This window comes from Temnothorax curvispinosus, unplaced genomic scaffold, assembly GCF_003070985.1.
Source record: "Temnothorax curvispinosus isolate PA1 unplaced genomic scaffold, ASM307098v1 QBEX01015766.1, whole genome shotgun sequence".
In the NCBI taxonomy this organism is placed as follows: domain Eukaryota; kingdom Metazoa; phylum Arthropoda; class Insecta; order Hymenoptera; family Formicidae; genus Temnothorax; species Temnothorax curvispinosus.
The window spans coordinates 17,293-39,053 of NW_020225546.1; the positions used below are offsets into that span (position 1 = coordinate 17,293).

Genomic DNA, 21,761 nt, shown 5'->3' on the forward strand with positions numbered 1-21,761 from the left:
CTGGTTAAGAGTGATAGCTCGAGCGTGTGTAAGTAAAATAATGCATCACGTGCTTTCTTTTCCCTTCCTCCCTTTCTGCCTCGCACTCTCTGTACACGAGGGATGCGGCTATAGAATTTTCTTAACTTCAAGACCTCTTTTTATTCCGCGCCTCGTGCTCACTTTGCGGAGCACTCAGGAATATCGTTCGCGAACTTTTTGCAAATCCAACAAATTCCGTCCAGGGGAACGCGAGCGGGCCGAGTGAATAACGCCGTCAGGCGTTTCTTAAAACGGCCGCGAGGTATAACTCGACGGTTTCATATTATACGTTCCCGTATTAAAGGATGAAATTTATAGGTCGAGTTTCCACCAAGTAAACTTAGCCGATATCTCGCCGGGAGGCGAAACAAAGAGTGGGCTCCTCTCAGAGGTTGGTACTCGCCACCTTCGCCGGAGACCCTCTCTCAGTGGTGGCCCCTTCGTTTCCGTCACCTTCCGCAACGTTCCTTTACTCACGGCTAGTTTTCTTCTCCTTTTTATCTTTCTCTCTATCCCCGTTCGTGTCTTCTCCATGTTTCTGCGGCGGAATGTCAGCCAAACGACGGCAAGAAAAAGCTGAAAACTGCTGCCGAGGTGATGGGAACGGATGCGAGGTGAAACGACGAAGAAGCGGATGGCGAGACGAGGGATTGAGATAGGGTGCAAGAGAGGGTGGGTCGTAACGGCGCGAGGTAGACATTGGAAAACGGGGGAAAAAAGTAGTTGCTTCCGAGACGTGGCCGTGGGGTGCGCGAAGAAACCGGTCGTCCATTCAGCTCCGCAGTCCGACGGTGAAAAGAAGCTTAAATGGTTTTTCCATGGCCGAATCCGGGTCTAAACGTGTCGAAACTTTTTAACGAGCTCGTTAGGGTTCTGGGAATGACCGGGAAATTAATTATCCTTGAAAAGTCGTCCGCTCATCTATGGGCATATGACGTTCCCGCTCTTTTTTTTCAATTTTCTCACCGTTCTCGCTCGATGACCACGCATTCACACGTGAATTTGCTCGGTAATCGTCGATTTTTTTTGTTTCCTACGGAAGAACATAAATTAGTTCCCTTCATAAGATTATGGCCCAAGAAAATTAAATTCGTTTGAGACACTAGAATCACAAATGACAAATTATTGATAATATTAACATTATTGATTTTATGTCTTTGTGAAATATATGAGATTTAAGAAGATATGTTTTTTTTACTGAATGTTAATTGATTATCATCAAATTTGATGTTAGCATAATTAATTTTTATCTTTCAATATAATTTATTTTAATATTCTTACACTTTTTTGGTTGGAATTCGTAATTTTCGCAAAATATCGTAACCCGCAGATCGTCAGTACAAGTTAGATGCAAATTATTAATGCTATGATACTTACCGAGAGATGTGGGGAAGGACCGAAATAAATGAGGACTCGGTCGCTTTTGCAACGACGGCGTCCGATTTGCCGTGGATTTATTTAGATACCAGTAACTTTCGAAACCTTATAGGATATTAGTTACGAGACTCGCGTTTCGTCGATCCCGTTCTGTTCGCATGAAAATAATCGTTAAATTAGTCGAACGTTCTGCGCAAGGGATCGACTCGATTAACTCTCGATTGTATTGTGTTGCCTTCATCAATAGAAATAAATGAAATCTGAAATTTTACATATGTTCACGTACCCTTCGTAAAGCGTAATATTGCCCGGTAAAAACATAATTAAATTTCTGTTATTTATTTCAAATAAAAAACGTAATTTGCAAATATTGTTTCCGACACATTTTTCCTCTATTTTTTTTAAACGATTCGCGTTGGAATAGAATTTGCCACGCAATGGAGAATTAACGACCATATCGTCGTGGCACAAGGGAAATCGATGCGTTCATTCGAGGCCCCGATGTAATCATCGAGCTCTCTCTCCGCTGTGATAAAATTTAGGTGCAAAACAGTTTACGCGAAAGCAGAGCCGCACGAGATGAAAATATCTTGCGACTCATCGGAATCGCATACGACGGTGCGGTATAATTACGGTATAGAATTTAAAAAATTCATCATTCAATTCGCGACACGCGCCGACGTATATGTACGTGTATACAACGTCAACTTCGACCGTGTAAAATCGTAGGAAAGGCTTACATTTTATCGAGCAACGTACTCGACTTACAATAGTCGACGTCGTTAGAGAGTTGCATCGCGATTAGCCCCATTCGTAGCTCCCCGATGAATCACGATTGGTCAAGCCTACCATCTGGAATCGCAGTCGGCGAGGTTGAAAGGTCAGGTTTGAAAAAGAAAAAAAAAAGAAATACCGCGAGAGTTACAATCGAGACACGATTTTAAATTTTTAGCTACCCATCGACGCGACTTCGTGTGCGCTTTGCGTCTAGATTAAAAAGGATCGAGGACACTCGGTGACCTGATTCTCCGATCCAACATGGCCGGCTTGACGTGTTGGAGGAATAATATGTTTTTCGACTTCAGGTACCATATGTACAATGCACGCACACACACACACACACACACACACACACACACACACGCAAAAGCACGCGTCTCTCTTTCGTTCACGATTTTACATTCTCAACGATCGTTCACTCGTACTTGAATAATCGACAGTTTCGTCGTAAGTAATCGGTCGTGATGTATACATAGCATAATTATTGACTAGGACAGTTTTTTGGTTCCGGCTTCGACGAGGAAATCGCTGAGTACAAATTTTAACATCGAGTATGCCCGTGTGGCTAAATTGTTAAACGTTTTATACAAACGCGTTGGTCTTCGTATCGCAGTGATAAAGTGCATGTTTCCGCCTCGTTTCCATCGTCGTGCTAGTTTCGGATATTTCGGCCCTTCGCTTTTAGTCATTTCCCAGCCGCATTAACAGCTTGACTTGCAGCCAATTTGGCTCTTTTACCGACGAAAGCACGCGAGGCACGCTTTCTCATTTCACTATCGCATGACGAGTGTATGTATCAGTACCGCAACACTGTAATCGGATACCGTAGTGGTTTTCAATCATTTTACAAAATCGTATTCTCTTATTTGTTAAAATTTATCCAAATGTTTGATCCCGACTGTACGGCGAGTGTTGTTCTTTGTAGTATAAACAGGCAAATAAATTGAATGATTCAAATGAGCGAATAAATTACGATGGACAAGAACACTAATTTGAATTACTATATAAAGCTTGCACGTTGGTGTTATCGAGCGCACTTAGCGTAATTCTGCATGCATTTCATCATACAGCGTACATTTGATTTTGCTTCTAGGGTAAGTAATTAAATTGTACAATGGCTCACCAATAGCTCGTTCGAGTAATCAATAGCACTACAATAGCACTACTCGTGGTAGTTTCAAATTAATGGGCCATCGCTTTATTAATACACGGTGCACCATTATTATTGCTCATTATCGATTAGACTGCGACACGGTTAATAAATATGACGATCTTTTCAAATGTGAGGCAAGTCGATTAAATTAAAATTAATTTTTTTTTTTAATAACATTCTAATCTATAAAAGTCTATAAAGAAGCAATTAGGCATAATTTAATCAATCCTGTTCTAATTTTTCTTCGAGAGACGTCGAGTTGGCGTTGTTAAAATATTATATTAATTATATTTATTAATTATAATGAGAATTATTGTTCTGAATATTGCTCCAACGATTGTAACAATAATTAATATGTAATAAGAGAAGATCATGTATAATATATAACATAGATTATACATATTGCACAACAGATGCGCGATAATTATAACGCAGAAAATTTTACACGCATGAAGCAGATCGAGCGATAGAAGCTAAAAGACGGAAGTAAAACTTGCAAGTTAGATGTTACTTTATCTCTAGAGAGAACTTAGCGACATGTCTGGTCAATCTAACTGCAATTTTTATTCACGGCATCATGCCTTTAGTCGGTACTGACGTTTCCACTGACCGTCTCGATATCCTTTGCGAACACTCGCATTTCACGGCTGTGGCATCCCTGGCGGAAATCGAGTTTATCTACCTACTTACGTACAAAGATGAGAATCGTGAGTAACGTCGAGAAGGATCGAAAACGATAAGATAGAGAGAAAAAGAGGGAGAAAGAGAGAGAGAGAGAGAACGTGTGTGCATATCTGTATGTGCAGCGGATACCGTGTCGTCTCTAGGAGATGCGAGGGGTCGCGAACTTAGGAGTAAAGTTATAAAGGGTGAGTTTTACTCCCGCTGGGGCAGTGAACTTTTGCTCTCGCTTCTCTCTGTCCTGCTATTTCTCTTTCTCTCTTTCTCTCTCTCTCTCAGTCTCCATCTCTTTCTCCCTCTGTACTTATCTCTCCGTTTCGATCACTTGACCGCTTGCGAGTTACGTTTCGCGGCGTTCGCCGAGAGGATTCCGACAGCTTAAGGCGCCATCAAACGCTTTATGTTGTAACGGCAGTAATCGCGACCGATTATATCCTCCTGTGGGATCTCCTCCTCCAGCGGCTCCATACCTTGCGCGGCCAGGTAGTCGCGAATCTGCACACACATAGAGAATGCTACGATGTAGTAAATGTGATTTATTGACTGCTAAAGCGTGGCTTACGCTGATTTATACGTTTAGCCCTTTGATACGCGTTACCATGGTCGTCGACCTGCATCGAAGCGTCTGGCGTTCGTGGAACAATACTACCAATCATAGTTTATAGCCGTCGATCACTCATTGTTAATCCGCGTACCTATATACGTCCATATGAATCGCAAGTGGACGACGCTAACAGTACTCCTAGATTTGAAGATACAAATAGCTTTTGAAACGGTTAGATACACGTAAGAAGATTAAATTGCTCGTATCACAGTGAGCAGATCGATACGTTTACAAAGCGCGCGTTCGTCGCGGCGCGCTTGAAAGCCGGCTCTCCCCATTTTTCTTCAGTGCATTCCGGTGGCTCGTGAAAAAAGCCGATGAATTTTGACGCCGCGTCGAGCTTCTGAAACCCGCGTGGCGGAGGGGCGCGGTAAAGATGGAAGACCGCGCGCGTCTCGCGAATGTTCTCAGGAAAAATCGCGCCTGGCGATTGCCGTTGTAGGAAGTGAAATAAAAAGGTCGAAGGCCCGCGCGCCTCCCGGAACGAGCGTTCATGAAAGGCAAAGCTGAGCGCGCGCGCGCGCGCAGGGAAAAAAGATCGGCGCGGTGTACGGTATTTCACACGGGCTGCACGGCGCCCATCAATTTTCGGTGAAGCCCATTAACCTTCCACGGGCCTTTACCCGAAAACGAAGCTTTCGACGGCTGACGAACGCGTCAGCGATGCTCGCGACATGCCGCCCTTTTCCGCGTGACGACGAAAAATCGCCGCAATGTACAACGTCGTGAATCGAAAGTCGCTATCTCGAGAAGAGATTAAAGCATTTGTAGTTTGCTACATCGATAGCAATTTACGGGTGCTAACAACAAAATAAGATCGATGATAAGAGAATTAAGAAAAGAAACTCCATATGCTTTTCGAATGATTTTTCGTTATTTGCTGTGATATTTTCCATGCTTTTACTTCTTTCTCGACTAATTATAAAGATATAAAGAATTCCGTTATGCTCTGCTAGTTAATAGGCTTGACTAGATGTTCCTCCATTAAACAGATTGAAAGTACGTTGCATCTGCAATATTTGAAGAGAAATGAAAGAAATGAATGTTTCATATAGAGGAGAGATATAAAAAAATGTCATTAGATTTGAGATCCTTCCTGCGCTTTTCCCGCGACGCTTCGAAAAATATAAAATATTTTTTATAGCGCGGAGAGGAAGAGAGTTTTCCTGATTTGTACGGAAATTATCGATACAGCGTCGGTATGTAAAAAGCTTTTATTGACTTGGAAATGCCGGCCACGTTTTTTCTACGCTTTGTAAAATTTATTTCGCTTTCATAAAGTAAGAAAACGACGTTCTCTATTCGGGGCAGGTCGATCCCGGCGGAATACATATTAGGATGGCGGTGGCGTAAATTTCACTCTCGCCCGAAATCCACCCCGCAGTTTTTCAATTAAACGAGCGTCACAGAAAGACGGCGTTCTATCACAAATATTTACGCCGCGTAAACGCAACTGCAATTTTTCGGTCATTACATGTACGCAGCTAGAAACCAATATTGTGCGAAGGAGATAGAAGAGCATATGGCTATTGTCAAAAAAGTGTAATAAGAGAAATTTTCCTACAATAATTTCTGTAGATAAAAAAGAACCATTGTAAAGCTTTGAACTTTTTCTCTTATATCAATAGAAATAAGAAATATATTACGTAAAAAAAACAAAGATAATTTTTCGATACCATTTAACATAAAACGAAAATTGTAACTGGCTCAATGTTTCTATTTCTCTCTGTTTCTCTCTTTTATGTATTTTAATATAAACATGAGAAGTAATTTAGAAAAGTGCACATATCACGTGTTACGTTAGACATTTATATTCATTTTTGTTCAACACTCCACGACGTAAACCCTATATATGTAAAGCTTCATTTTGCCGCCCCGCTGAATTTCCAATTAAGGAATACAGAGAGCGATATAGCGGCGCGCATCTCTGGCTATGAGACAACGCAGAAAAGGAAATGAGAGGGCGATATAGGAGAACGTCGACAGTCTAATCAAATCCTCCTTTATTGTCGCTTTCATGCCTCGGGCGCGTAACGTTGCGGTATAAATGCCAGCAATATGGACGTCTCACAGGTGTAATAGCCTTCTCTTAGCCAATTTCTCCATATGCTCTGCTTTAAAACTGATATTTGTTTTCTTCAAAATATTAGGCGCTCGAAGAAAAGTGATTGAGAGATTAAAAATTAATGGATGTTGAAAGATTTTTCTCATAAATGCGCAGACTGTCTTGTTACTGTTCATATTTTTCTCAATTTGGAGAGAGAACTGCATAAAGCTGAAAGCTGTAAATTTTTATTTTAGAAATTAAATATCATGAAATGAAAATTATTTTTGAACTGTGACATGTTTGAGTTTAATACTTGTAACTTTTAATACTTGAGTTTTATACTTGTGAAACATAAAAAATTTGTGTATTACAAATATACATATTTATACTCATATATTGATCACAGTTTCGTATTTCTTGAAAATAGACACTTTGGCGGATTATATAGTAAATCATATACTTGTCGAGACATATTTTACGTACTCCGATATTTACGATACGTAAAATTGTTTCGACGAGGTAAAATGCGGATGAAATGAGGGCAGAATTTGGATTGCACGTTTTCAGCAAAGTTTTACAGTGGTAAACATCGATGCGCAGCAAGCCAATAATGGCACGGTATGCGCGATGCTAATAGCAATATTGCGTGTGCGCACTTTGATGATTGTTCATCAGTGGTTTCGCTAATGAAAGGAATTTGATATAATGAAAGGAAAAAGTCTTAAAAAAAAAGACCGAAACTCAATTCCGCTTTCCGTAAATCAATCTAATGAAAACGATACTCGCAATTACTGAAAAATTATATCATTACTTTTTTTAAAATTGAATTAATTATTTTAGAAAGGGCATTATTATAAATTTATTCATGTTATTTCTATTATCACATTGTTTCTATTCCTCTGTTTCTGTTTCTAAGTCTGCTTTTATAAGCAACAACGGCAGAGGTAAAGCCTTCGCTATACGCAAATGTACATGTTTATAAAGGAGAGGAAAACAGCATGCATGTAAACCTCTTTCGCAACATTTTAAAAATAAATCCCTCTCAAAGAGAAATATGCGGATCACAGTTATTACAATTTATCTTAAAGAACAAAAAGGGTAGTAAAGAAAAGAAAAAAAGAAGCCCGACATTACCATGTTTCGAAGTGGCACGGTGATATACATATAATGCGAGTGTACACGACACTGATTGCATTATATTACGCCCCAGGAATTTGCACGACTGTTTCCAGACGACGTACTCCTTACGGCGAGCGTTTGCCGGGGGGGGAGTACCGTGGTCTTACGAAACAGTATCAAAGTTCCTTCGAATTCCGTTCCTCTCCGTGTGAGGAACAATAGCGGAATTGAATTTCAAGGTAACGTAATCGCCACCGTTTTGTTCGCTGCGTCGTGCCGTAGGCACGACCATTATTTCAGCAATTACGACGTTTCTCGCCTGCTGTGTAACCCGGTCCACCACCAACGACGGTGGAACGGTGGAAAACGGCGATGAGATGGGTTGGAATTGCTCAAAGGATTTGCCCTTCGCCCAACCTCCTCGACTTCATCGCGATGAGAAGAGTGAAGGCGCAAATGCGCATGTGTATGTGTGTGTGTGTGTGTGCGTGCGCGTAAGAAGATACGACTTCTTCGCGAATTTGCACATCGAGAATTAATGGCAAGTTGCCGTCTCCCAGCCGGAAGAAACTCATAAGCGCGGAAATTCCACGTGACTCGCGCTACAAATTACAATTTTCATATTCCGATAATCAAATAATATTCTCCGCGACCGGATCTGGAAAATTGCATCCGCCGAGTTAGATTGGAATAATTTAAAACGGCGCGGCGCGGCGAGAGACGCGCTTACTTGTAATACGCGTCCATTAGGCTTTCATTGTACCGCGCGGGTTAACGTCCCGCGGCTTTCTCGCGCGCGTCCCTCAAAGTCGCGAGCGCGACACATTTTTTCGCGACGCGATAATAAATCATCGAAGAATTCAGAGGATAATTTTAATTCCCCCGCTATTCGTTAGCCAGCGTGCGATCGCGCGCGGTCGCGCTATATCTTTGTTCTTACGGAAACCGACGCTCGAGAATTGCCACGCGAATGCAAAATTTACGCTTTTACGCGTAATTCACCGCGGCGCGTTTATTACATTACGATTCGAATATATGTATATACAGATATATACAGGTATAACACACATTCTTCTCTAAATATAATAAACGACTCCTGCTTTGGACGAATAACCCGCGGTTCCGTTGACCACACCGCACCGCAATTAAATTATCACAGTAATTTCAACAACGGCCATCCTGAGCGTCCTCAAACATCCGGAACATCCGGCGCACATAATTTCTCACATCATTCCTGTCGGGGCGTGTACCACCGGGTAATATCAGAACTGAAACATTTTCAGGTGCGCCGGAATTCTAGTAGGACGATCTGCATTCGACTGCACTTCGCGAAACTGGGCATTTAACATTGAAATATACGAGACATTAATCGATCCGAGTGGCCAAAGTGTAGAAGCCGAATTAAATTAGAGCAAGTTTAATTCAATTTTAATTAACCATTGGGGGATAATGAGTTGAATTTTTAACGGATATGCTTCTCATTAACAAATATCGACACAATGTTACAAATGAATGAACAAAGAAGTTTATCGTTTTATTTAATCGTTTTTAATCCTTTAGACACCGCAACTTTAATGCTCGGCAACGTTTGTGTCGATATTCTCCTTCATCATTATTTCGATAGAAAACTAGACAATAAAAAGTTATTATTAATTACTTCTCCTTTTTGTTAAACGGAGAACAATTGCGGCTCTCGTAACTTTATACGTAATAGCGCCGCGTTGAGTTTTAATTAACGTTGACGAGCGAAAGAGGGTTCCAGATGCAACGATCCTCTCTCGAACGTTCGAGCTTATCTTTCGTGAAGTGTACTCATATTATGAAACGTCAGTGTTGAACGATGCTGAACGATACTTCAGAGCTTTAATACACACGTCACATGTAGTCGTGGCTGTACGTCATAAGCGTGAATAAGATAAAGAGAGAAAGAGAGAAAGGGGCCCATCGGACGGGCTGGCGGATGGTGCCAGCTGGTTTTACGACTGGCAGCACTCCAAGGGAACAAAAATCACGGTCTGCCCGAGCGGCTTCTCTCTCGTCCGACGATGCAGCGCGCAGGCCGGATGCATGATTTGTGTGCTTTATTAAATCCGATATTGGTCGACTCGGCTAACCCGAACCAGGCCATCGGTTATTTCATGGTAGAAACGAGCACTCTCCTATGTTCTCTCTCTCTTTCTTTCTCTCTTTTCTGTCCTCCTTTTATTGATGCGACTTTTCCACTTTCGACACGCGTCCACTCTTTTCATCAAGCGATGCGAGAAGTTGAACCTGAGAGAGATGATTCTCTTCTCTTTTTCCCTCTTTGACTAGAGAATAATTTACCTGCTCCACCGCCTTGAACACCCGTATAAGATTCAGACCAGCCAACTTCTGAATGTCTTTCTCTGACCATCCACGCGCTAGCAATTCCGCGAAGAGCTCCGGGTACTTGCTGACGTCCTCCAGACCCGTTGGTGTCCTGAGGCAAAGAATTTATGATGAGACTTTATTGAGACTCGCAGATGAGACCGCGAAATGATCGATTAGAATAGAAATGTCATAAAAATCGAGCTGCGTCTTCTTTTAAGGCGTGAAAATTTCGAACGCTCAGGACGTTAAAGATATATTCGGAGATGTAATTATAAAACAAAATGTGTAATTATATTTTATCGGGATTCACGTTGCTAACATTAAGTTGGAAGAAATAAAAAATTTTTCAATATTTTTATTGAGTCTATAGGAGTTTTACAGACAAACTTTTGATACGTCTACTTTAATGTTTGAAAATAGCATTACATTCTTTTCAATCTAATAAATTAATCACACTAGTTTGATAAAAGAATTCATTCTTTTTCTTGAAAAAGAATGTGAAAAAGTCATAGAAAACGAAGTTTTGTTGCTGTGGTGAAATGACAGCTGGCAACTTGTCAACATTTAGAGTCGCATCCGATGGAGCCGCGAACAGGGACGAAAATGATTTCGTCTCTCTTCATCCCCGCGAAAATATTGTTTTAAAACACTGCGCTCTCGCGCTGCGATAAATTTTCGTCGCCGTGCGCGCCATAAAAGTCGATATGGAAATAATGTCCGTCCCGTGGAGCGCCAGCTTGTGAACGTACGGTGCGCACCAAGGCCACAATTTACATGAATATTTCCGCTCGATAAGATAGGGCTTTAATGAAGCAGAAAGCATCGGGGGTTTAAATTAGAAAACTGCTTGAAACTTTTATGGGTCCACCTATAAAAGGACTGCGCGTATTACCGCGGTAATTTTACGACACGTGCGATTCTTCTATCTATTGCACCGCGACTTGGTGAATTATATTTCCGTCCGCTTGAATTATTCAGTGTGTATATAGGTACGACCTTAACGCGATCACATTATAAAAAGCTCTCGTCTATTATGCATGCAAGCGGCGCGAATTGAAAAAGTAAATTAATATGTGCGTGCGCGAGATTAATGATGCAGCTTTTATTACGCTATTCTCCGGAGAGAGTGTCTCTTTGTCGAGAGAGGAGTAAGCGTCACCAGTAAGCTCTTTCATGAAAGGCGTTGAAATAATAATGCTAAACCAAACCACTCGTGTTTATTATTGATTAAATATTATTTATTCAAATTCTTCCCCGTATATTATCTCGGACATATTTCTCTCCCGTGAACAAATGTTTAGTTTGAATTATTTTGCGAAACGCGGCCGGGTTGTCTCTTCGCGTTTCCCCGATACGAGAGTAACGCTTTCAACCGTTGTGTTATGCTCCCGCTCTCCTTCGACCGTATATAAACCAATTTCGTACAAAACAATTATTTGCAGACTATCGCAGCTGTAAAAAATTGGACGTACGTTTTGCGCGTCAGGCGGAAGGGGCAGAGGTAAATTCGTGCGGAGGAAGGTCACAAAGTACAATAATGAGCTAGTCGGGAAGCAGTCACGGATAAATTACACGAGTTACTTCGGGCGGTTTATCCTTCATTACTTTAATTACCAGTACGCCGGGTGACTGCGGCGAACTTACTTTACTGTGCTGAGAGAGGCACGCCGAGAAAGCGGGTCCGCCTTCCTACCTTATGCGATCCTCGCTTATAAGCCGAGGGCGAAAATGCGCTACGAGACCAAAATTCACTTGACCCGATTTAACGCTATCGCGGAGAATAATATACTCTGCGGAAAAATATTTTTTTAAATCACAGAAAAGGAAGTTACGGGTTTTTTTTTAACAAAGAGAGCTATTATCTCGAAGCTCAAAAATGTCCTATCTTTCTCGGGGCACCTTGTACATCCGAAAAGCATTAAGGATTGTCGAGATCATTTTACAAATTGTCTGAATTACAATTGCATCAGAGAGTCATCAATTTAAATTTTATTCTTAGCAAAGACAAGATCATATCTTCTCGAACCTCGAATTCGCGATTCGAGAGTATCGGCTCGTCTGCGTTTATACATATATTTACTGAAGCAGTCATGTTCGGCTAGCATCGAGGCTACAGTTCCGTTAATTTATCTCCGGAATCGTTATGCGAACGAGCGCAATCGATATACCTCTCTCGTGCCACGAAGATATAATACATTGAATCGCCTCGCGTTACTGACGGCGAGCGTGGACGGGCCGATAAAAGGGGTTAGACTGAATTTCGACATTCTCATTACGGGCGTTATAACGAGAGCTCGTAGAAGACCCAACAACAGTGCGGGGGTCGGAAAGCAGGGGGATGAGCTGTCGAAAGCTGCTCGGCTGACAATGTCGGGCCAACAAGAGCGGTTAGAGACTTATTCATGGCGCGTCGTGTCCCCGGCTGAAACTGGCAGTTATGCAACTGTATATTGTACGCATCGGCCGACCGCATCCAGAGGGTCGTTATTCCAATTTCGGAAATTTCCAAATCGAGTATGTCCATCATCATGCACTGACTGTAAACGCGAGATGATCGCACGCGATCCGAGAACAATGCGCTTATGAACGCCAATAATAATATTCGATTTTGATTTACGATGTTGATGGCCCTTTGGAAATAATTGTAGGCGCGAGATATGATTTTGATAATATTTATCTAAAAATAGCAATTATTATTTTATTTATTTTCTGGAGCATAAATTCCTTCGAAATAAAAAGTAATTTTCAAAAAATCTACGAATATTCAGTTTATGCATATATTCGACATGTGTATATATATGAACTCATTTTAAGCTGTACTTTTTAGCATAGTTAATAAAGCTTACTTACAGATTCCCTAGAGCTTCGTGAAGCACAGATAAAAAATGTTTTATTTAAAAGTTATTAAAAGTGCAAAACTTTTTGCCCAGCACTTTGATTTCTTTCGTCCATGATCGGGAAAACAAATAGACACCGCATCCCCAAAGGGTACAATATTCAATGTAACTGGATCGCGCTATATTTTTACACTGTTGTTTACTAACGGGTAGAATTTTATATACAATTTTATATACATATAGAATTATATATATATATATAAAATAAAATTTGACTATCAAGATGATGAAAACTAATGATGATTAAGAAAGTAAGATTATGTATATATAGTCATAAATTACTCATATGTACACTGTACATATAGAGAATGAACGGTATACGTGGAATTTGTTGTGTAACCACAGTTACAAATAAATAGTTGTGCTTCGGGCGATTGTGCATTGATGAAAATATTGACCTGTCGCAAATGCCACGACCGTTCGTCGTGACTCGTGGATGTTAGCCGGTTCCAAAACGTGACGGTCCGAGGATCCGGGGTGCCGCTGTAGAGAGCTGTTGACTGACCAGCATGGTCACAAACGTTGTTCCAATTCGCGAAATTTCCAATCCTGTCCGCCGTCTCTTTGTCGAGAGACCGATTGAGACCGAAAGAGCGTGCGCGACCGCTTCTCTCCGCCGCGCGAATACTTCTCGCCGCGCGCGACGAGATACCTGGCGGCGAATTTATGCGGGCTAAATCCGTAGTAAAAATGTATGTCCGCGCAACGCGGAGCGCGTAAAAGTACGCCATCGAACAACGACAACGCGGTTAGCGGGGATCGATTCGCCTTTCTCGGGCGCGAGGCTCGCTTTTTTACTTTTTGCCCGTCTTGCTCGTATCTCGTCTATTTGCCCGTCGGTGCGACCGAATCGAATTCAAAAATGCCGTTTCCGCGGGAAAATACGTTTCGCTCAACCCTAGTGACAGTGATTTATGGACGGGGATGAAAAGCACGAAGCCCGGTGGATCGTTCCGCGAAAGGAACGACACGCGGATTCTCGGTTCCCCCGAGAAAACCCGAGGCAGGAAGTGTCCATCGACGATCGCTTCGTCCTTTTTCGCGATCGTGACTTGGATGTTAAAGGACGATAAGACTTTGGACGTAACATTTACCTTTTGCTATCGCAGGCATAGGATGCTGCACAATTTTATATCTGCAATTCTCTGTGACTTCCAAGTAAACTATTCTTCAGCAACAAATGTTTCTATGCATTTTTAATTTTTTATGTTAATTGAACATTGCATTGAGATTCCATTAAAATGAAGGCCGATTGAAATTAAGCAGATAATCAAATTTATTATCTATTTGCATCTAATAATTTGTGAAAAAAGCAGTTAGTTTCTCAAGTTAGAAAGGAAATTTATTTGTAATTTGAAAAAAACCTTCTCTCAAGTCTCTATATATACTCTCTTTTCGCTTTAGAACTTTAGATTTGACACATCATCTTTATCCTAACGATATGCGCGATGCGCTAACTCTTTGATCGTCCATATAAGCGGCTACTCTTGGCTCTTGGATACTATACTTGGATGCTGTAACCGGCCGTTGAAGGCGCCGATATGAATTTTAATCTGGCGTAAAAGCTTATTGGGGCCGGCAGGACTATCAGCAGCCCCACGTCCTGCCAGTTTTAACCTCTTCGCCCCCGTACTTCCTGCGCGTCTCGTCGTCTATCTCCGCGCGTGACCCACTCTCCCTCTTTCCACCTTTAGAAATAATTAAACACATCCTCCAACGCTTTTTCCGACCCATCTCGTACGAATATTCCCGTCGCTTCTCGCTTTCATATGAGAACTACCGGTTTGTATAACCGATGAGACGGATACTTTCTACGATTAACTGACTGAAATTTTAACAGTTTATTCAGACGAAAACGATGACTTTCGTCCCTCTTGGCTACGCCATTGTCAGTATTTTTTCTAGATATTAAATGGAAGACATATAACTGCACTTTGGTTGGAATCCCCAGAACTTTTGCAATAAAAGAGCCTTTGCTTGATTTGAAATTATTATATAATGTTGCGATAATATATTTAATATATATTATCTTATTATTATAATAATATTGATAATTCGAAGAATGTTTTTTCTAACTCGTTTTGCTTGGTCAAATAAAAATAAAGGTTATTGATGAAGGAAGCTTATGAAAAACTGATATCGTTTTTAGAATTCGCATATCATAATAGTCGCAGATTATAGTCGATTCGATTTTCAGGCAACACAGCGTGAGTTTGTCGACCGGGTATTATATATTATTTCGTTATTTGCTTCAATGGAGTTATTTGTAGCCGTGTCGCAATGTGGACATGGTAAAATTCACGAACTGAAACGGCTGACGAAGTGGAAATGCAACGGGCGTAGCAATAAACGCATTGATCGCCGAAGAATAAATAGCGTCGTGCTTTCGGCTTTCGTGTATTTCGGACCAATTTCCTACGTGGAGGCAATGAGCCACTAGCCGGCGAATCGAGGGTTTCCCTGCGGAACGGTTCCCCCGATTAGCTCGTTGAAATTTTAACCACGCGCTGTCAACCGGTGAGTTAATTTAACGTGCAATTAAGAACGCGGCGTTTCTGTCGTGGATTCAGGCATGACTGTTTCTAATGCAGTTGTCGGCACGGTTTCTGCATGAAATTCGAGGACCGCGTAATTTCCTTTCCGCGGGACAAATTGCTGATTAATTTGGCAAATAGCTGATGTGCAAATTTGCCATTGGCAAACGTGCATCCTCCTTGAATTGTTTATTGCTACTGTTGATCGTTACTGCGACTACTCTTGTTGAGTTTATAATTATAGGTTGACAAGACTTTTCGAAAGATTTATTTATTTTTTTCACGTCTATGGATATATTCCCGAAGATTTTTAGAACTTGTCGATTTTGAAGATTTTACTCCGGCTTCGAGAAATGCAAATATCGAATTTTTTATATCATTGCAGTTGCACATGAGAAAATGTTTATTAAAAATTATGAAAATTTATGCAAATTCTGATACGATATGACGGCAAATGGATTTTCCAGAAAAATGTTTTATAGTAATCTATTTCTACTGATATTCGCCTATTGCGATTAATACGTTGAAATTTCGACCACGAATGTTAGCTGAAACGCTTCACCGTACGATTCGCCGTACGTGATCCCTCTGACACGGAAATAACATCGTTTTATCTCCGAAATTAAATATACTTGCGAGAGAACGGTTTTTGTCAGCAATGAAAGCACACGTTATCGAATTTATTTGCCACGAATTCGCCGCGAATTCATATAAAAGTCCCCCCGGCGGATAAAATGCGCCTCTCCTCCCTAAAAAATTTGATCGATTACTTTTCGCATGCTCGCGAGAGAAGATATTATATACCATCAATATTGTTAGTTTTCAGTTCCAATATACGCTCGTTGCGAAAGGCTTGAAAGAAAGACTATAGTGTATGTATATTGTATGTGAATAACAGACTAGTGCTTTTCTCCTTCTTCTCGAGTTTCTGTGAACATCCTTGCTGTTTTAAGCGGCGTTCTCCAACCGAGCGCAAATATGTTGGAAGTTTGGTAGCTGTTTCAAATTTTTTTCTAACACGAGTGGCGTAACTTTAAACCTTGAATGTCCGTGGCAGATATTAAAACACCTTTCTTTCGTAACGCGAGAAGCTGGAAACTGGGTGCGGAGGAAACGAGCATTGTTTTCATTCCAGTGCGACATCTTTTTCATTCGTATAACGCCACTAAAGTGCATCCTTGTCATTCGCGTCGTTCTTCTCGAAATTGTCGCATTCAGAAATCTCAGACTTTACTTCGTGAAGAAGCTGCGAAATCTTTAAGAATGGGAACGAAAGAACAATCTTTACGCGGATGATGTAATAAAATAAATGACTGACGCAGCGTCGCGCATTGTGCCTGATACAATGTTTGCGTTATCAATTTTAATTTACGATGATTGGATGTGAAAAAACCACTTTAATAAAATTTTTATCTGTCCAACGCTCTTACCGCAAATAAAAATTGAATTTAAATGAAACAATATGGAACGTGTGGATTGTTTTTGCGTTTAAAATTGATAAGTTTTAAACGGTAGTACAATATCAATTGAAGATTTAAAAGCATTGGAAATATTGAAAATTTTTGTGCGCTTCTCTCCGACAACAAATTCAATAAAACTTAGTAAACTTAATAAAAATTAGTAAAGTTTAGTAGATTTTAGTCTTCAATATTCTTGTTAGTCGAGTGTGATTTTAATTACGATCATAATTCATCTCTCTCTCTCTTCCACATTGTTTTTTTTATAAATATATTCTCATGTGGTAAAAATCCATCAATACTTACTATTGGAAATTCAGTTATATTAATTTATATGTGAAATTTATATGTTTTGTTGATTTTAAATTCGATATCGAGATATATATACTCCTATTTTTATTTTGGAGCCGCGATAATTGAATACTTCTACGAAAAAACTAGAAATAATGTATAAAACAATTCTGTATATTTAATATGATTTCCAATCTATCAATAATATAATTTATAATTCATGATCGGTATGTTCATTTATTAATTTTCGTTGTTTGTTTTGTGGTTTTTCTCTGAGTTTGACTACATTTATTTATTTGTGAAAAATAAATGGAAGCACGTGTTTGATACTTTTGATAGTTGTATTCTTATCGGAAATTAGCACCCCAGATTTGATTATTTAGCTTTTAAATTTGAATTTATTTTTTTTCCTAAAGAAAAAAGGAAAATGAAAATGTTTATAAACATTAATAATTCGCTGTACCGACGTATATAATAACTGGCTACATGTTTATTTTCCCGATTCCCTGCATTTGTATTCGATATTGTCGCCCGATGAAAATACAGAAAAACCGTATATCGCGACGGTTCGATCAGCGGCGTATCTTTTACGCGCGTCGTTTTTCTTCTTTATCGTTTGGTCTGCAAATCACGCTTCAATGCATCCATACTGTTTTTCAATCCTGTATCATATACACCAGACGCGGCCATCTGTGTTTTTCATGCGGATCCCGGAAACTCAACAACTTTTTAGTTATCCCCTTACCTTCAATTTACTCGCGGTTAGAGCTGTTTCTCTCTGTCTCTCCTTCTACCTGCTCTCTTTCATTCTCTTTTTCCCTCCTTCTCTTTCTCTTTTTCATACTCTGTCAATTTTTTCACTAAGCTTAAGGGGCACAACTAGTGTGACTGCCCAAAAAAAAGGTGATTTTCGGGAATTTATTAAAAGAAAAGTATTGCATCGAATGTTTTAAAATTTTGAGAATATATTTGTGTATAAATGATCTATGTGCAGTAATTTTTTTGTATGAAAATAATCAATTTTCAGCGACTTATGTGTCATCTCCCGAGTCTCTAAAAAAAAAACGTGCTCCCACTGCTGCAGTGATTGCGGCCTTCAGAGTGCTTGAAATAAAAAAAAAAAAAATGTCCGTTCAACTAGAAGGTATTTCCCGTACAATGACCTAGGATTATGAAAAAAAATTAAAATCCAACAAAATGGCGGAGTTTTAAAAAAAAAGTTCAAAATTACGCTTAAAAATCGCGCGGTTTTTTGCATGGCAAATTGACATTTTTCATCCAAAAAAAAAACGGGTAGGTCATTGTATAGAAAAACAAATACTAAACACGCTCCAAAAAAATTCAAGTCGATCGGATGATTTGTATTCGAGTTAGAACTGCAGCAAATTTGAAAAATGTCGTTTTGAGAAAAACGCGTTTAGATAAAAATATTGATTTCATTGTTTGATTGAGAAATATCATATTTACAGCTAATCTGCTATTCCAGGCCCATATAATTCACCTTCTTCTTCCTCAAGAAAGTACCTCCTGGGTTGCTGAAGCTTTCCTTCGAGCTAATCAACCCTCTTTCGAAGCTTATGCACGTTTCTGACCGACGAGCAGCTACTCTTTAGAAGGCTGCCGTTCAAAAACTATTTGAGATCCATTCTTAAAATTTTAATATGTTATTCTTGAAGCTATAGACTATCGAAAAATGCAAAAAAAAAAAAATCGATTTTTCAAAAGTGTCACACTAGTTGTGCCCCTTAATGCTGGGGGCCGCAATTTTAGTAACGCGACACAAAGGGTCGACGTTTTTAACAAAAAGGGTTGGTCGATGTGTTCATATGTTTATACCTTCTAGCCGATTCCCACGTCTACTTAGCAGATTCTATATATATCGAGTTATCGCGGGCAAAGAAGAGCTCCGCGCGTCGTTTCCGTGCTGAACAAACCGCATGGAAAGCATAACAAAGGCGCGAATAATAGAACGAAATAATATTGGTTGTTCTTTAACAAACGGTTGAATATTATCCGGTATTTCGCGAGACCAATTTTATGTATGGGGTTCTTTAAAAATGCATTCGTGCGATAGATTCTCTTGTGGAGAATCGATAGGTTTCAAATAATATTCATGAAGTCGCCTCGCAACTAAACGTATTCCCATCGTATATTATTTACCTTCCGTTTCAATCCTACTCTTGGGTTATAAGCGAGATGTATCGAACCGAGCGTTTTGATGGTCATCCGAAATCGAACCCAGTAATCTCCTCTCATAAATTTTGGGAAGGGACTTCAACTGTCTCTGAGCACCGCAAGTGATCGGTAGCTCTGTACGTATTGATCTATACCCTGTACTACATACAACGGTAACCGAAAACTTCTCTACGCTTGCATGTGCTGGTTCGCAATCAGTTCGGCGGAACTGGTACGCGCTTACGAATTTGCATTGTTTTCGCTCGGCAGGAAAGTCGTATCGTTAATGCGAACGAATGCAACCGCTGCTTGAAATTAAAGTACTTTTTATTGTCGAAACAACCGGATTTATATCCGCCGATCCTTTTAATCGATCGTGTGCCATTCCATCTGTAACTAATTATGGCATTCGACGAGATATTTCCTCCTGGTATATCTGCCGCGTTTGACATACAATTACATTCACGCTATTGCGAATACGTCGCACTTACAAATTGATCCCGTCGTATCCAGCCCCGATGCCGACGTGATCCACCCCGGCTATCTTCCGCACGTGATTGATGTGTGCTGTAACATATCACGAAAATTGCATGTATTACGCAATCGTAGTAATGACCGCTGCGCTTAGCGTACCACGATATACAGAACCCGTATAGCTCATTTGCCATATAACGAGGAAAATTACATTCGCCACCCTAACCGCGGGCTGGCCTGCAAGCTCGGACTGCCTGTGCGAATGCAGTGCGGACGATTTTTCAACAGCGACTAATAACACGGTGAGTTACTACTCTCCGAGAGCCGCAAAGAAAATTACCTACACTTATATTATGTATTATTTCCTCCGTTTCCATTGTTGTCCGCCAGCACAACGCATATTTTTTTTGCACACACATTTGACGTATAACGTCGTACGACCACTGCAGTCGCGTTTGCGTCCCCTATGTAGTTAGTCATAATTGCTAACAGAATACTGCACGATGCGCATAATTAATTCCTACTTTTAATAGAAGAGAATATTGCGCTCGCGAATTGAATAACTTAGAAGTAATCCGTTAACGCTGCGCGGACTCGTCTTCCTATTTATTATTTGATTTATAAAATCGAAAGGGACGGTAAATTCATTTGCAATTAGCGCGGTCGCGCGAATCGTAAAAAACCAAAAGGAAAAGGTTCGCGGAAGCGTATTAATCTTCCAGTCGAGATAACCGGAAGGTAGACGGATTACGTTCTATTTATTGCCGGCAATCGTATCTGTAAATGCAATTCTCCCATGAATAGGCAAGTTTCAAAGTGTGTCTCCTCCCCCGCCGAAGATGGATAAAATCGAACAATAATTTGGATAGGTACAATGAGATCATGAACGTGCGCATAAACAATGAAAATTTGCATATCCGTCAGACGGATGTTATTGTTAACTCGGAAATGGTTACGCACGCGCTCACGGATATAATTTACACCTCGGTAACGTGATACATCACGATATATAATTTACAATCCGCAGCAATGCAAAATCCAAAAGACAATTTCACGTACTTATCAGAATTATATGAACGAATTTCAATCTTCGGCTAATTGAATAAATTCAATCGCTTGTTGCATCGTGAATTATTACAGGGGATAATATTTATATTTTAACATTTTAAGTGATAGGTATTTTGAGTGATGCAAGCGGATTATTTTGTATTAAATGAATTAATTAAAATATTATTTCTGTATTTATTTTGTATATTTTTAATTTAAACAACCGCAGTTGATCGATACCGCGATGCAATTAACTTTAGATTGATCTCTGTAAACAACATCGTCGATCATTTTCACGTGAAAACGTAACGCTCGATTTTTTCTCTCTTTAACTTTACTCTTTAACTTTGTGGAATATAATACGCGTCAGCCATCGACTACCGATCGTCGTTAGCTATTTTCTTCTTCGCGACGTATTATTGGCGTCGAAAAATCAACAAGAAAAGTGCCTGTCTAATGAACGTTAATGCATTTACAAAGCTTAGTGCACATAATGGATAACGGCACGTCAATCACGCAGACACGACATGCATAATCGATCGGCTAAATGACATAATTCATAGCCGATCAGACTGTAGAATAATGGCGCGCCTCATTGCACCGCAATTTTGTTCGGGCTCGAGTTGCCGCGCGATGCGGAACAACATATCAGAAACGTCACAAATTTCGATTTTCATATTTGCGCCGTGTTGCTCCCGCGTTATCTCCATTATATCGTAAATTATATGTCGGCCGGCTCGGTGCGGTCTTTC

At 40.2% G+C, this 21,761-nt stretch overlaps 1 protein-coding gene across 2 annotated transcripts in view; it reads right to left on the bottom strand.

Moving 5' to 3' along the window:
- Window positions 1–1,442: 1,442 nt before the first annotated feature.
- LOC112466024 (dipeptidase 1) overlaps window positions 1,443–21,761 on the bottom strand; it is a 77,417-nt gene continuing 57,098 nt past the window's right edge. For both annotated transcript variants that reach the window (XM_025033880.1, XM_025033881.1), the window contains exons 9-11: window positions 19,980–20,055; window positions 10,108–10,243; window positions 1,443–4,507 (exon numbers count right to left, since the gene is read on the bottom strand). In XM_025033880.1, coding sequence (XP_024889648.1) covers window positions 4,391–4,507; window positions 10,108–10,243; window positions 19,980–20,055 — 329 coding nt within the window. In that variant the 3' untranslated portion in view covers window positions 1,443–4,390. The remainder of the gene's footprint in view (window positions 4,508–10,107; window positions 10,244–19,979; window positions 20,056–21,761) is intronic.